At 39.0% G+C, this 15,241-nt stretch overlaps 1 protein-coding gene across 1 annotated transcript in view; it reads left to right on the top strand.

The window, feature by feature from the left end:
- syn2b (synapsin IIb) overlaps positions 1-15,241 on the top strand; it is a 90,350-nt gene that overhangs the window by 34,069 nt on the left and 41,040 nt on the right. The window contains exons 2-3 of the mRNA XM_023954875.2: positions 9,911-9,968; positions 13,503-13,594. Of these exons, the coding sequence (XP_023810643.1) occupies positions 9,911-9,968; positions 13,503-13,594 (150 nt within the window). The remainder of the gene's footprint in view (positions 1-9,910; positions 9,969-13,502; positions 13,595-15,241) is intronic.

The raw sequence follows: 15,241 nt of genomic DNA, 5'->3' as shown, positions 1-15,241 counted from the left end.
TGGGGATTTGTCCACACAAGCACCCATAATCCCAGAGGGCGTCGCAAAACTATCTGTAGGTAAATCAAATTAAATGAAATGTTTAAAACATTTCTGTGTTTTTATCTGTCATTAATCACCGTATTTCACCAGTTTAACTCTGAACTAACTCTGACTCTTATAAGCTACGATCACACCACCTTCAGAAACGCACGTTCAAACTGCCACTTCCTGTGAAAAGTCTATGTAAACGTGTAAAAGGGCATTTTGAAATTGGATTTGATTTGATTTATTGATTTTTTCAAGCATTGTAGTAAAAAAGTCACTTAAATCACATTTGCTTAATTAAATACATTGATCATTGACTACAGTTAAGTAGATCTTGATTTATTGCTTGAACCAATATAATCCCACCTCTACTGATATAATCCCACCCCTACACCCCAACTTTCAAAACTCTTGCATTCCCGTGTAGCTACACACATTTTTAAGACCATTTTCAGGCTCTACATTGACCAATTGAAGCAAGTTAAACTAGGTTGAACTTTGACCAATTGAAGACTTAGATTTGGTAGTAACAAATAGATGACATCCTTTTTAATTCATGGAAGTGCCAACTGTTTAAAGGTTGGGCCTGGGGGAAGATTTATGAGATGTGCGCCTCTTTAACAATTCCCACCAAAATTTCTCCAACTGTCAATGGTGGATATGCAGTAGAAAAAGAAGAGAAAGTCCCTCCCTGCTTGTCCAGTGTGAACACCATGGGTGATATGCAAGTTCAAGAATCCATGTTTACCTCGTTCTTGATCGTGTCACACAATAATAATAATAATAATACTAATAATAATAATAATAACAATAATAATAAATAATAAACAATAAATAATAAATAATAAATAATAAATAATAATGGATTGGATTTATTTGCACATTCCCAGACGCTCAAAGTTCTTACAATGTGTCTATTATTCATTCACTCCTCATTCATACTTGGTGAATGTAAGCTACTGATGTAGCCTCAGCGGCCCTGGGGCAGACTGGCAGAGGCGTGGCTGGCAGTTTGCGCCTACTGACCATCACCGGAAATATCATGCAAATTTACACACCAGTGGAGCCACATGCCAAGTGTGTAGCTTTAGACTTGAGACTTGAGACTGGTCTTCAAATACAGATCCTAAAGCATTACACATAATGTATGAGCTTTTATCATTGAAGCACTGGTTAGTTAGGAGCAAACCACCATTTGATTTGTAACCTTGCTGCACTAACATGTCACATTCACAGCACAGGAAGTGGGGGGAGGGAGGGGGTGCACAGTTCCCAGGATGCCATCACCCCTGCAGGGTATGGACAGAGTGGAATCCAGCAGTTACAACCTTCTGTGCTGCAGCTGAATAATTCAGGTGACATCTTCACCTCAGGCACCATGAGCCAGCGCCTCTGCCTTAATCACTGTGGGCCATGCTTGTTACTGGGTTTAATTGGAGCTTTTGGTAGTGAACATCAATTAAAAAAGCCTCACTGACAAGTGTAAGAGACAAGATGACATTCTAGATTAGCAAACAGAAAAATTGCATCTTCAAATTTTTTCTATATTTTTGTTCTTTTTAAAAGAAAAATTCTGAGTTTCGTGGCAAATTTTCCTGTGACTTTCTAAGCGTGGTGTTAAGACGCTCTCCTGCTGGGTTCATTCTGACCAAATCCTGCTGCCACAGTGGGGTGGGAGAAATAAAAACTAAATGCAGTTTAGGAGAAACAAAACAAAGGAGAGAAAAAGAGGGCAAGCTGAGGCATCAGGAAACCATAAAGGCTAATCACTGGTGATAAAATCTGCAAAGAAAGGGAGAAAATCAATGAGGATCTATACTCTGAGGGGGTTATTGGCTGAAAAGCAAACTTGGTCATTTGTAACAAAATACTGAAAGGGATCAAAAACAAGAAGTCAAGCAAGTAAATCAGAGCTGAAAGCTTTTAGTCAGAAGTGAAAAGAGCACAAAAAGCTGAGGTACACATACAAAAACACAACAATGGGATTGAAACGAATTGGACGTGAAATTCTTGGATCTTATTCTGGCTTCCAGGAGTCCTGGACTGCAAAGACCAGATTGTTTTCGCAATTCTTCTTTCTTACTGCGCCTTTGAGCAAAAAATTCACCCCCACAACATACTCCAAACCAAAAAGGAATTTTCAACATAGTGAACCACCCCCAAGAAACAACTGATGGATGACATCATAGGGGACGAAACCGTTCAAAAACGAAATGGGGCCCAAATCTCTCATGGTGCTCATAAAAAAAACTCTAAATCAGTTATAAAGAAACTTTAGGAAATTTCCAATACATGACGCCAGCTAACGTCTAAAACCACAACCAAAGATTATTTGACCTTTAAAATCGGGAAAAGGCCAACATTTGGAATTTTCCAAAAAGTTACATTTTGTACCAGCTACAAATGTTAACTCCCCCTGTAGGTATTTTGATCTATCGCCTCCTAACTCCTAGGCCATCATTGAAAAGCTATTTGTAAAAGAATTTTGGTTTTAAAGTTTATACATTCTCAAAGGGGATCGTGAGGTACGCTTGCAAAAGTTTTGCTTCCCTGTCCTTCGCACGTTTTTTACCGTAATATTGTGGAAATTGAATACATAAATTGTTGCTTCAAGCTGAACAAAACAATTTGACATATGAATATTTTAGGGAAGTAGGTTTAGCTCATAAAAAAATCAGTTGCCAAGGAAATCCAAAAGTTAACTTTTGTGGATTCTTCTAAAACATGCATAGACCTGTTCATCACCTCTCAGCGACCAAATAACAAAATAGTTGCTATGGAGATAAAACAAACAAAAAAGGTACCATTTTGAAAAAAAGTTTTTTTCTTTTCATAATTTAGTCACGTTTAGCTCTGACCAGGTTTACAGGGGCAGAGGGAGAGGGGCATACAACCCTGCTTGATGCTTTAATCTCAAATTATTGCTTGAATCATGCATTTTAATTTGACTACGTCTTTATTTTTTTATTTTTTCTAGTAAAAAGGTTCAGAGGATTCATTTAACCCGAACATCCTTATTTAGGAAACACTTTGAGGATTATCAGTTTTTTTCTTTGGTGAAAAGTCACTCTGTCTTTGAAGAAAAAAAACAATTGACCCAACAAGCACAGTGTTTTATTTGAAAGCAAACAGCAAATGGTGGATGAAATAAGTTAGAAAATATTTGTATATTGCAGGGAATACAAGCCTTTAGTTAGAAGGGTTTTTAGAGGCGATGAGCTTTGCTGTGCTGCAGCTAATTATTGCAGGTTTACACCATGGTACAAAGTGTCTTTATAGAATTAATAGGACCATCTGTTAGACTCTTTTAAGCAGCTAACCAAAAGCCAAATAAACCCTCCTGCTGTGGATGCTCACAGCAGTTCACACTTTTTGGTTGCTGAAAGTCAAATGGCTCCAGTTCCCATGCATCAAAGTATCTGTTCTACTGCAAAAGCAGAAGTCCAGGCAGCACAAATGTTTTCAAGAGGTGAAACATCCAGTCAGTAAGTTTACCAAAGAATTTCAGTCAGCTCAGTTCACCTGATCACATTCTTCCATGTTCTTCCATCATGCGTTGATTTTCATGTGCCTGCAGATACACTATGACATCTGGAAAAGTAGCAGGGAATAGTTTTAATACAAACTACTGACTGTTTTACAGCAAGAGAAAGAGACTTCTAGCAATCCAACATGAAAAAAAACAAGAAAAGTTAGAAGTAAATATTAAATGATACACAGTAGATAAGCCAAAAGTGCAAAGGTATAGCGATTAAGGAAATTTAATGTACTTCTTGCCATTAAATGCTGTGAATTATTCTGAATTATTATGCATATGTTACTCTTATTTAGATGTTCAAATAATAGTTAGTAAGTAAACAATATTTAAAATAATGTTGAAGTCATAACGTTTCATGGATATTGGTAGTTTTTTACCTTTGAAAACCTTTAATCAGAGACCAGTTTGTGTTTTCTTCTGAAAGGACCAAAGTGCGGTGCAGCTCTCTGCAGTGCAGACTAGTATTACAGATAAAAGAGTGGGACAGGAGATCAAACTCGATATAGTTGAAGTGGCAATGATTTGACAAAATATAATTTCAGAGCAAAATCAAAATAACCAACAGAGAGGTGAGGAACCAGATCAGCGAAAACTCGTTTCAGAGAGTAAACTGCGGCTGCTTGATAAGAAAGAGATGAGATGAAGCTGGAGTGAAGTATCGAGGGAGTGGGGACTGGATGTCGTGACATTATCTTGAACCAGCTGCATTACCTGCGTCTAGCTGTGTTTGAGTTCTCCTCTCTCAGAACTCAGACCCCCTTTGTGAGTCTCCATTGCCACTCTTCCTCTCTCTCAGATGATACTCTGCAGCAGGGGCTCGGAGAGCCTCGTGTCGATATGATACTTGATTCCGAACTGGACCATGCATTTGGCACAAAAGTGCTCATCCTGTTGGGGGGGTCGGTTAATTGAGGTTGAACAAATTTGAACATCGTGATCAGTTCTGATGGAGTTCTCAGAGAGCCGCATAATTCAAGTTCTCCAGCTGACATCAAATTACTGATCAGCATCTTGCAGCAGGCGAGTCTGACGCTCCATTTCTGGCAGAGATGTCTGTCGGGAAATCTGAAAGGGATTCATGATGAGAGTTGCACGTGCTCAGATCGTCCCTGCAGCACCACTTTACCTTGGCAAATAGAGTAATGCATCTCAGCGTTGGCATTCTATCAGCCGGAAACTCCTGTAATTTAACCATCCATGTAAGGTAAAAGCCTGCTGGTTAACAACCGTTTTAGTACTTCTCCGTTTATAGGGACATTGTCTGACCTTTAACCTTTTTACATTTATTGGTATAAACGTGTTTGTCTGGCATTGGAAAAGCTTTTTGGGGTTTAGAGGCTGGTGGGTAATGATGGAGTAGAATACCTAAAAGCTTTCCATGGTTTCTTCCACTCTCATCTTTCTCTCTTTCCTTGGCTGTCTCTCATTATCATGCATTGATTTGGAAGGTTTTGCATCTCAGACTCGTGGACTCCTCTGGTCAATACTGTAACTGGGGTTTCATCCAATGACTCTGAGAAAAGGTGAGCATGCTGAGCCAAGCATAAAAAGTCCAACTATTTTAGAGTCATGGATGGCTCGCCTGAACCTTAATGCTTTCTCTTTTTAAATTATTTATGCCCCACACTCATTTAAAACTATGAAAGTAAATAGCAAATCCCTATTACAGAAAAAATGTAAGAAACAAGGTCTTTAAACCTTAACCCCTTCTTTTTGTATTTTAGCATCACCCTGAACAGAAAAAAAAAAATGAAGAATATGTTTTATATAACTGTAAATAAATCAGTCATGATCGGGATAATGGTTACATTTCTTTTTAAGATTAATAGAAATCAAGTCATTTCAACAAAGGCAACACATATGATTTCAACGTTTTTTATATTTTTAAGCGGACATTCATCTGTCCTCGACTCTCTTAATTCATCACTGTTGTGTTTAAAAGACTTACATCAGGCTGGCTGACTGCTAACTTCTAAATTCAAGCTAAAATCTTCATGTGTTTGTGTTAAAACAAGCATTTTCAGGGTTATGTCTTTGCACCACACATTCCCCATCCTTTTACTCCTCGCTCCACTGACCCCCCCCCCCCCCCCCTTTCCTTCAGATGTGTCATTTGCTTGAGCTGCTAACCTCGCCGATTAAAGAGCATGTGCTTATTTAAACACCTCCGTCTCAGATCCTCGGGTTACCTCTGCGCTTTTCTTGAATTAAGCTCAATTACCCTCCATTTATAAAATGTCCATAATGTCATCCAATGGCGGTGAGGGTTAAGTTCAGTTCCTTCCTCGCTACATGTTAGAGTAAACAGTTTTTAGAAAACACAGTGCAGCTGTACAGCAAAGTGGTGTGAAGATCGTCTTGTAATATTGAAATTAGTGTGTGTTTAAATCACCAGTTTATCACAGAATTGCTTATGTGGTTAGCATTTGATTTTAAGACTTGGCTATCTCTCAAAACAAAAACTGCTGGGATCACCTGTGAGAACTTATTTCTCCCCAAGGATCATAGTCACTTTAATTTCTTCAGTATCAAAAATAAAGATGCTTGTGTGGCTGAGATGCTGAAAAGACAAAAATGGTTCATACGCGAAAAAAAGACTGAAAGCATGTCAGAAGTCAGAGCTCTGTCTCCCCCTCTGGTCACCAGCGGGAACCGTCTCCAGAGTCCAGAATGCAGTTCATCTCCCAGCAACCCACATCTCCCAGCATGCCACACACCTGACTCTCATTCACTAAATCAATCACAGCATACTTAAACACTGTACTGAGCCTCACTCAGTGTGAAGTATTGTTTGGGGCCACTCTGCCTTCATCACTGAGAGTTATAGTTGGACCTGATCTTCTGTCTCCTGACCCTGTTTCGGACTTAGTTTGCCTGCCATGACTCTTGCCTCCTGAATACCCCATCTCTTCTCTGATGCTCCCATGCCTGTCATTGACCCCTGCCTGCCTGACCCTGATTTAGCTCTGTGGCCTTTTAGCTGAGCTACAAAACCTGCTGCAATTGGAACCAGCCATCTGCCTGTTTTGTGACAAAGTCTCTATGGATCAGAGGAACAAACTTTTTTTTTTTCTTGGTGCTGCCATTAGACTGAATCATATGTATCCTAAACTCTGCTTTCAGGCTTGTTTTGGTTTTCCTCTGAAACTCTGGGTCATGTTTTATGACTTCAGGTTTTTGACAGAAATGCTGCACAAACATAATCAAAGATGGACACATCTGGACCATCAGCACTTCAACATGATGCAACAACTGTCACGTCTGTTTACCAAGTTACAAATCACACTATTTTGTAACCTTGTGGAAAAAGTTTGATAATCTTTTACTCAATAGCTGTTATACAGGGAAAAAAAAAACAATCTAAAAGTATTAGTGCACTCTAAAGTAAGCCAAAATATGGTCAAGATCAGGTTCTTTGCCAGGCTGCTGCAAACTAATTCCAACATGAATGCAATAATTGCCTTCTGTTTAATAACATACTTCTCATTACAAGTTAACATGGAGAAAATGTGGCATTAGAGCATTTACTGGCTCACAAATCAACCAAAACGAGCCAATTATTGCTATAATCAAGATGTGCAGGTGTTGACAAATGAAGCCAATCAATGAGGGACTTTTGCATTAAAATGAACATCTGCTATTTCACTGTATTTGTCTAGAAAGGAAGCAAATGTTTTCATCCATCATGTTGAGACTGGCTTCAAACCTCGATCCAGAAAATCACTTGGATATTAAATCACTGTGTACTTTATAGCACAAACATAAAACAACTAATTGTCCCATTGTACACTATCAGTCTCCATGCAAATAAGCAGCCTCCGTTGTGTGATCCAGTACATGTAATTTAAGCTGTTTTTGTTTTATGAAGCACATTTACCATTAAGGCAGATTAAATCTTAGAACTTCTCAACTAATCAGTTTATTTTTCAGAGCTTATCAGTTAAAGTGATAGCATTCTATGGTTTAATGCACATTTTTGCAGGTGTAAAAGATCAAATTCTCATTAAAACAACCTCATAGTGGAGCTTTATGTGGAATAAAAAATAAAAGGAGGCATCCTCGTTAAGAAAAAAAAAAAACTTTCATGCAAAGGATGAAAAAGAAACTGCAACAAAGGAAAAAATTAATGTTTTTCTGGATATGTTGGCCCGCATGACTGTGAGGTTTTATTGCTGTCTGAGAATTACAACCATGTTGCAATCCTTCAAAGAGAGTCATATAAACAACCTCCTTCCCCAACCACAAGGTACAGAATGCATCTTTTTCCAGTTTTTCTCCTGTTTTATAGGTTGCAAAAGTTAAAACTGATATTTAGATTATTTGTGCATCCTGATTAACATTTGCTATTTCGCTTAACTGATCAGCCTATATGTGAGGAACACAGTCATAATTTTTTTTTCTTTTTGTCTTTTAGGTTTACATATTATGCTTTTTACCAGAAATACTTGATTTTCTATGAAATGAATGGTGTTGTTTTCATAATATAACAAAAACAGAATTGAAATGCTTAAAAATAATGTTTGTTGAACTGCAAAATCAGGTAACAGGATAAAGACATCAGTGGAGAACATCGATGTTTTACTTTCTTTGTACTTCACATTTCTTTGTACTTCTTTATTCAAATTGTGGTGAATCAGGAGTAGATGAAAAAAGGCTCTTTGAAATAGCTTGTAGTTGTGATGTAGAAAATACGCTGGTCGGGCAATAACCTCCCTGCTCCGCTCCACACATAGATCCATGTACGTCTTTGTTTTCTTTGTCTGAGCTGGCATCTTGGTTAAAAAACACAACAGCTGGACAGCTCCAGTGTTGCTCGCCATTTTTGTTTTTTTGTTGCACCGTTAATGTTAGGTTGGGGTTGTGAGGGGCTCTAATCTGGTGGGAGAGATAGTAAGCAAAGGGATGATGGGAAATGTGCGCAGTCCTGCCCACAACTCATGGGGGAATTTTTAACAAATGATTTCTGGTCTGCAGAAAGTATGTCCTAGAAAACTACATATTTTTTTCATCTTGGCTAAAAACGGCTTAATCATAATTAACCCTTGTACTATCTTAGATGACCCCACCCTTACATTGACGTGTTCTCCCTACCATGACAAAGGTGGATACAGGTTGAAAGATTTCATATAATCCATGGACACCAGTGAAGATGACAAATCATTGAAGAAAACAGGTTCAGTGCACTGTCTAGTGGGTCTAGATGACCCAACTCCCAACGCCCAAGTGGCTAGGATAGCACAAGGGGTTTACAAGACCACTACTCTTTTACAATATCAAAAGATGATTGGAATGGGACTTTAAACATTTAAATGCCTTATTCAATGAACAGACTGTTGCTCTGATGACTGTACATCAGAACAACAGTCTCCTTTTTCAGGGCTTAAAACACACACACAAACACACACAGAGTCCCTAAAGAAGATGTATTCTAGCAATTGTTAGATCACCGATTTATTGGATGCGGTTATTGATTGTTGGGTGTTAGAGAACAATGCCCTTCGAGTGTCTCGGTCACAGATGGTATGAGCCTAATGAAGCTGCTGCTAATGAAGCAGATACCTCATCTCTGCACAAAACAAGATCCTGTGAGGGTTTATGGAAAGAATGCTTTAACTGAGAGCACAAGCAGAAACGAGCACACGTGCTTCAGTGAGAACGACTGTTGATGATGAAACGAGGTTTAGTGTTTGGTAGTTATGCTATTTTGAAGATCAATGTTTGATTTATTAGACTGTTAGCTGGGCCTGAAGAATCTCTCTGTCCATCAGAAAAATCATTGGAGATCCACGATCGTGTCGGGGAGCAACATTGGAGCTATCCGGTCGTACAGTTTTTAGCCAGATGCCTGATCGTACAAGGAAAAGTTGTACGTGGATCTATTTGTCTGCAAGTGGATCCATCACAATGGTGCGGAGCAGGGAACTTATTGCCCGCCCAGCATATTCTCTACGTTGCAAATACACTATTTTTAGATGGCATTTTTTTTTATCTGCACCTTTGTCAGAAAATTTTGAACTGAGAAATACTCAGAAATGCAATTTTGAGCCTATATTCTTCATATATATGTCCTCCATTATCATATTTAAGTATTTAGAATAATACCCAGGAATAAGGATAATGTGCTTCAGCTGCACTCATCTTCTTAAACCTTTCTGCAGCTCTATGAAGGCTGCAACAGCACAGTAATCATCAGCAGAGGGTTCCGTCACTTGGAGCAGGCGTCCATTTTCTGCAGCATTTGTTCCTCAGAAGGCGTGGAAGTCCAGTAGAGGGCAGCAAAGACAGCAGAGAGCTATAGTGTGAACGCATGTCACAGTGAATCTCCCCTTTTCTTTTCTCTTCCAGGGCAAAAGTGTTTCGCGGAAAGAAGGTCCTTGGAGATTATGACATCAAAGTGGAGCAGGTATGATACAGACTTTGAAAAGATGCCATCTCTCAGAATAAGGTAAAGGTAATAAGGTAATAAGAAAAACCCAGACACCCTGTTCAGTTTTATTCACACTGAAGCAGCTGCAGATATTCAGGGTTCTTTGTGGATGGACTTGGATTATGTCAGTGCTCTACGGATTAGAACTTTTTTTTTTTTTAATTTTATTGCAAAGCAATTTTGCTCAAGGCTTAGTGGAAGTTTGTTTACAAAATTGTCCATTTACCAATTTCTCCTTTCCAAACTACCAAAGAGGGTTTAAAAATCGCAAATCTGCTTTAGTTTAAACAGGGCTACCAATCAGCTTGTCAGTTGTCATTTAGTTGAAGCCTCTGTAGCTGGGATATGCATGCAGAAAGGTGTCCTTCAGATCTTGATGCACAAGCTGCAGCAAACAATATTGACATTCTCCCAGAGGCTTTAATTACCAGGTGAGTCCTTCAGCGGAGATTGGATAGCTCTGATAGCTCTGGCGCCAGCCAGTTAATGAATAAACCTGAGCACTTTCACGCTGTCACGTAGTCTTATTGTTTAAATAAAATGAATCTGATTTAGGAATTCATGAGTCATGAATTATATTTACTCATTTGGATTTTCTTTGATCACTGAATAAAAATAAAGTGTAAGATTCTTCTATTCTACCCATACTGAGACTATTTTTCAAAACTTAAAGAAATAGATTTTTTTGTAATTTAGAAAAAGGAAATCACAGCAATATTTAATATTTACATACTTTTTGTTTTTCTCATATTCTCTAATTTTGCTCTTGCCTCCTTTGACATTGATTAAATGTTTTTTGTCATTTATACTTATGTCTTTTAAGTTAACCAGCATGTCACAAATAAATAATGAAATTTGAACTAGGAAAATAAAAAAATAAAAAATGTAAGTGATTAAACCTATGGCTAAATAAAAATGTTGTTTTTTGGAAGACAAAGACCATGTGAGAAAGGAAGTGGTCTACAGGAAACCTTTGCAATAAGTACAGCAAATCCATGGCCAGAAAAAGTTGTATAAAATGACAATTATTCGCTCACAATTTGCTTTTCATTGTTTATCGAAAATGTTTATTATTACTTGTTTTTTTTTTCAAACACCAACATTAAAAACATCAATATAAAAAGTAAAAAAAAAACTAATCTACAAAAGAACTAAAAATGAACAGCCAATGGACAAACAAAGGAACACAACATTTGGTAGTTTCACACACCGGTAGTTAGTGCTCTTGCCTCACAGTGAGAAGGCCTCGGTTCAAATCCCAGTTGGGACCTTTCTCAGTAGTATTTGCACGTTCTACTCATGCATGTGTACGTTTTCTTCTGGCTCTCCTCCCACAGACCAAATACATGCTTCATAGGTGAATTTAAACCCTCTCTAGGTGTGCATGTGAGTGTGTGGCACAGCAACGGACTGGCAATCTGTTCAGGGTGTAACCTGCCTTTGCCCAACGGTAGCTGGGTTGGCTCCAGCCTTCCATCTTCAGTGGGTTCTGAAGATCGAGGGATAGATGGTGATATCCTATATATATGGTATATATTTTAAATTAACTTTCCATTTGTCATGTGGGTGAACAGATGGAAACAAAGGAGCAGGAAAAAAAATCAGTCAGTCAGCAAAATCAATCCAAAACAGGGTTTAACAACCACAGCAATAAAAACTAGAAGAGAAAAGCCAAAACAAAAAACCCAAAACCAGAGCTCAGAAACTGAACTGATAGAGGGGTGCCTGTCACTGGAAAGAAGAATCAGAAAATATCCAGAACACACCAGCACTAAAGGCTAATGCTACAGTCACAGATCCCGACCTGACCATTTTTTAATATTGGTCACAGACCGCCACATTTTGTGGTTGCGCGGTGGCAGTCCAGTGACGGCCAGGTGGCAGAAACGGCAACATAACTGACTGACAGGAGTGTCTCCAAGGTCCCCAAAATCGTCTAATGATCGACCAATTTCAGACTGCCACCCAACAGCCACCTCCCTGCCCCTGTGCTGACGTCCCACTGCCTCCGTCCGATTGATAGAAATTGTTAGAAATGCCGTCTCCCCATTTGGGGATGCATTAAAGCCTTGATGATATTCATCCGATGAAGACCAAATGCCTTAGTTTTGGGCGCTGGGGCTTTGCCCCTCGCTGTTTTTTTTCGGGAGACATGTTGTCTAAAAATGTGTCAAGAGTCACATGGTTAACTTGGCAATGTTTTATGCCGGATGTCCTTCCTGATACAACCCTCTCAAAGAAGGGAATAGGGAGCAGCCTGGATTTGAACCCAGGTTTCACGGACGGAAAGGTGCCGCAAACCAGCATGAGCTAAACCCCATTGACAAGATTACAATGTGCGCCCAAAATCGGAGTTACGAATGATCAGTGGTGCAGAACAGCTTTTTATACACCCCCAGGCTACCGGGCGGCTGGTGGCACTTGATAAAGACTGCTCTATTCAATCAGAGCTGCTGCTGCTGCCCTGTGGCCACCCAATTTCATAATGACATCAACCATGTCTGACTGACGCCTGACTACATTCATGTCAACGCCAACAATTTTTCAAATCAACCGGCAGTGGCTGGAAATCTTGAAGAATCAGCAGATGTAGTTGTACTTGTGATTGTAGCCAAAGTAAGGTGCTCCATAAACACTAGACAGTAAATGAACTGAGTGCAGCCTGCTGTAACCCTTGGTCAGGATTTGAAAGTCCAGAACCATAGGTGAGTGGGTGGAGCCTGTGGGAGAAGCCATAAACAGAAAACTAACACAAAAATCAGCAGCTGGACATGTTTTGAGACTTGTTTGAGACTTCAGTTAACTTTTTATTTGTGTTTATGAAGTAAAAAGTAGCAAAAAAGATTCTTCAACCCTCTGTTTGGTTTCTGTGCTCCTTTTCTGAGGCCAGCTTCACGTTGAATTTTTACGTGTTGGTTTCATATTGGTTTCACTAATTAACCAACAAACCATTCAGCCAGTCTCAGTTACTGCCTTGAGGACGACAGCTCTCAGGGGTTTCACCAAGAGCAGTTTCACACCTAATAGACGTGGAGTTCACATCTCACCACAGACTTGAAGCGACATGATGGAGGTTGGCTGATATGACTCAGAGAAAAACTCAGCCTCTTTCCAACCACACCAAAGTGCAGCAACACACATATTTTGAAAGAGTCACTGTGTGGTTTATGTCAGCTATGAAATATATCAAGGAAAAACAAACAAATAACATCTGCAAAAGTTTGTGCTGCATAAAGCTGTTGCCTAACTTTTTTTTATGTCCCCTTTGGAGGACATTGAAGTTGATATGATCCATGGCATCGTAAAAAAAGTGTGATGTGTCTGGCACGGAAGCATCTGCCTATGTGCTGTTGAATTTATATGTCCTGCAAGGGCTATCATTCTTAGTTATGTTACCAAACCATGAGAACAGACATGATCCTTTTTTATTTAAAATGATCAAAATAACAAAGTGAGTGAAAGTTTTCTTCAATGGGTTTAAATTCTCTCATGTCGCCTTTCCCCGTGCAGGCCGAGTTCTCAGAGCTCAACCTTGTCTCACATTCAAACGGAACCTGTAACGTGGACATGCAGGTGATGAGAGGCGGCACCAAGGTGGTCAGGTCAGCATGCACGTTCACAAACAGAAACTCTATGCATAACATGCTATTTCAATGCATGTTTGTGTGTGTTTTGTTCTTTCTTTTTTTTTTTTCTTTTCAAAAAAATGCTGATAACCAAAACAAACAGTTTAGCAAAATCTTAAGATTTCAGTGTGTAAACTTACTTTGAAAAATGCGGAAAGACTGTAGTAAAATGAAACAGGGCTTGAAAAGGCCAAAACAGTATTTTAATTTGCAGAAATTACTCAAAATTAAGGCCAGATAAAGGCATGGGCAAGGGGGGAGGGCAATGCCCCCCTAAATGCCATGACCCCCCCCCCCCCCCCCATGTGATGGACCACAAGAATCCACAAGTAAAGAAAAAAAATTACCAAAACAAAACACAGGAACCAAAACAAAAAAAATGTAAGGATGGACAGACTTGTGGAGAAATGACAGATAGACAAATAGAAAAAAATTAAAAACCAGCCTCAACAGGACATAAACCAGTGTCCTGGTGTGTGCCTGTCCAAAGTAAATGCAGATGGTAGTGTCTGGAAGAAAATTAAACATAAAACATATACATGTCAAAATACAAGATATAGATATACGATGATAGCATGCTTTTCCATGCATTTTAGCAGCGCAAAGGGATAAGACACCCCAAACCCTGAGCACACCCATACCTGATATCCCAACTGCACCCCATCATGGGGCTGGCTAAACCTAGGCTCGCTTGAGATACTCATTACTGTTGCTACTATGTTCACTGTGACTTCTTTTACCTTAAACAACCACGAGACTTTCAAAAAAGTTCTAATTTTTAAAATTGGTTCTAGTTTCTGAGGTTAAAGTAAAATAACAATAAAGATTAATAAAAAACGTCAGTATTCACACATTGATTGAAAAAACAATAAAAACAATTAGAAACAGCATCATAGTTGGAAAATAAAGGATGATAAACTAAAATCCGTTGATCAAGATACATTTTAAATTTATTTTTAAGGGTTTTCTAGAGGTTAGAAGCAGTAAAGTATGTAATGGATTGGGTCAGAATGGAGTTTGGAGCTTTTTAGTGGAGATCTCAGGGGTTCTCCTGACCAGCAGGGAGCAGTAGCAGCATCTAGGATGAAAGGTGTCGGAAAACAGGTCTCTCTAGGTTTAAGGCTGGAAGATGGCTGGAAGAGTCCAGAGAGAACAGATGAAGAAGGACAGATGCTGTAGGAACACAGATGGTTACTCTTGACACCCCCCCTTTTTTTTGGTATACGTCAGTTAAACGTAGACAGTCCATGCCCGGAAATTCAATTAAAAAAATTAATCTATATTTAATTAAAGTGACAATTCCAGATCTAAAACAGGATTGAATCCAGGTGAGCACAATCCAGGAACAAAGCTCAGGCTTCCACAGCTAAACTGAGTTACCTAATCAGTAGGACGCAGAACATAAAAAGACACAATTATATAAATATTCCACTAGTGTGTCCAAGGATTAGATTGCAGTTACTTTTCTGTAAGAGCAAAATCTGCCCGGCACAAGCAACACTTGGCTTCTATTTGTTTGCTCAGCTGCTGCAACAACTAAAAAAAAATGGAAAAAGAACACTGGGTCCTCTTTAGATATGGACCAACCTAATGCCTTTAAAGCCCAGATAAGTGCAGATTTGT

This window comes from Oryzias latipes, chromosome 5 (genome assembly GCF_053564925.1).
Source record: "Oryzias latipes strain Hd-rR chromosome 5, Olatipes_Hd-rR_3.1".
Taxonomy (NCBI): domain Eukaryota; kingdom Metazoa; phylum Chordata; class Actinopteri; order Beloniformes; family Adrianichthyidae; genus Oryzias; species Oryzias latipes.
The sequence above is the reverse complement of the archived record's forward strand: the minus strand, read 5'-3'. Positions and strand labels throughout refer to the sequence as shown.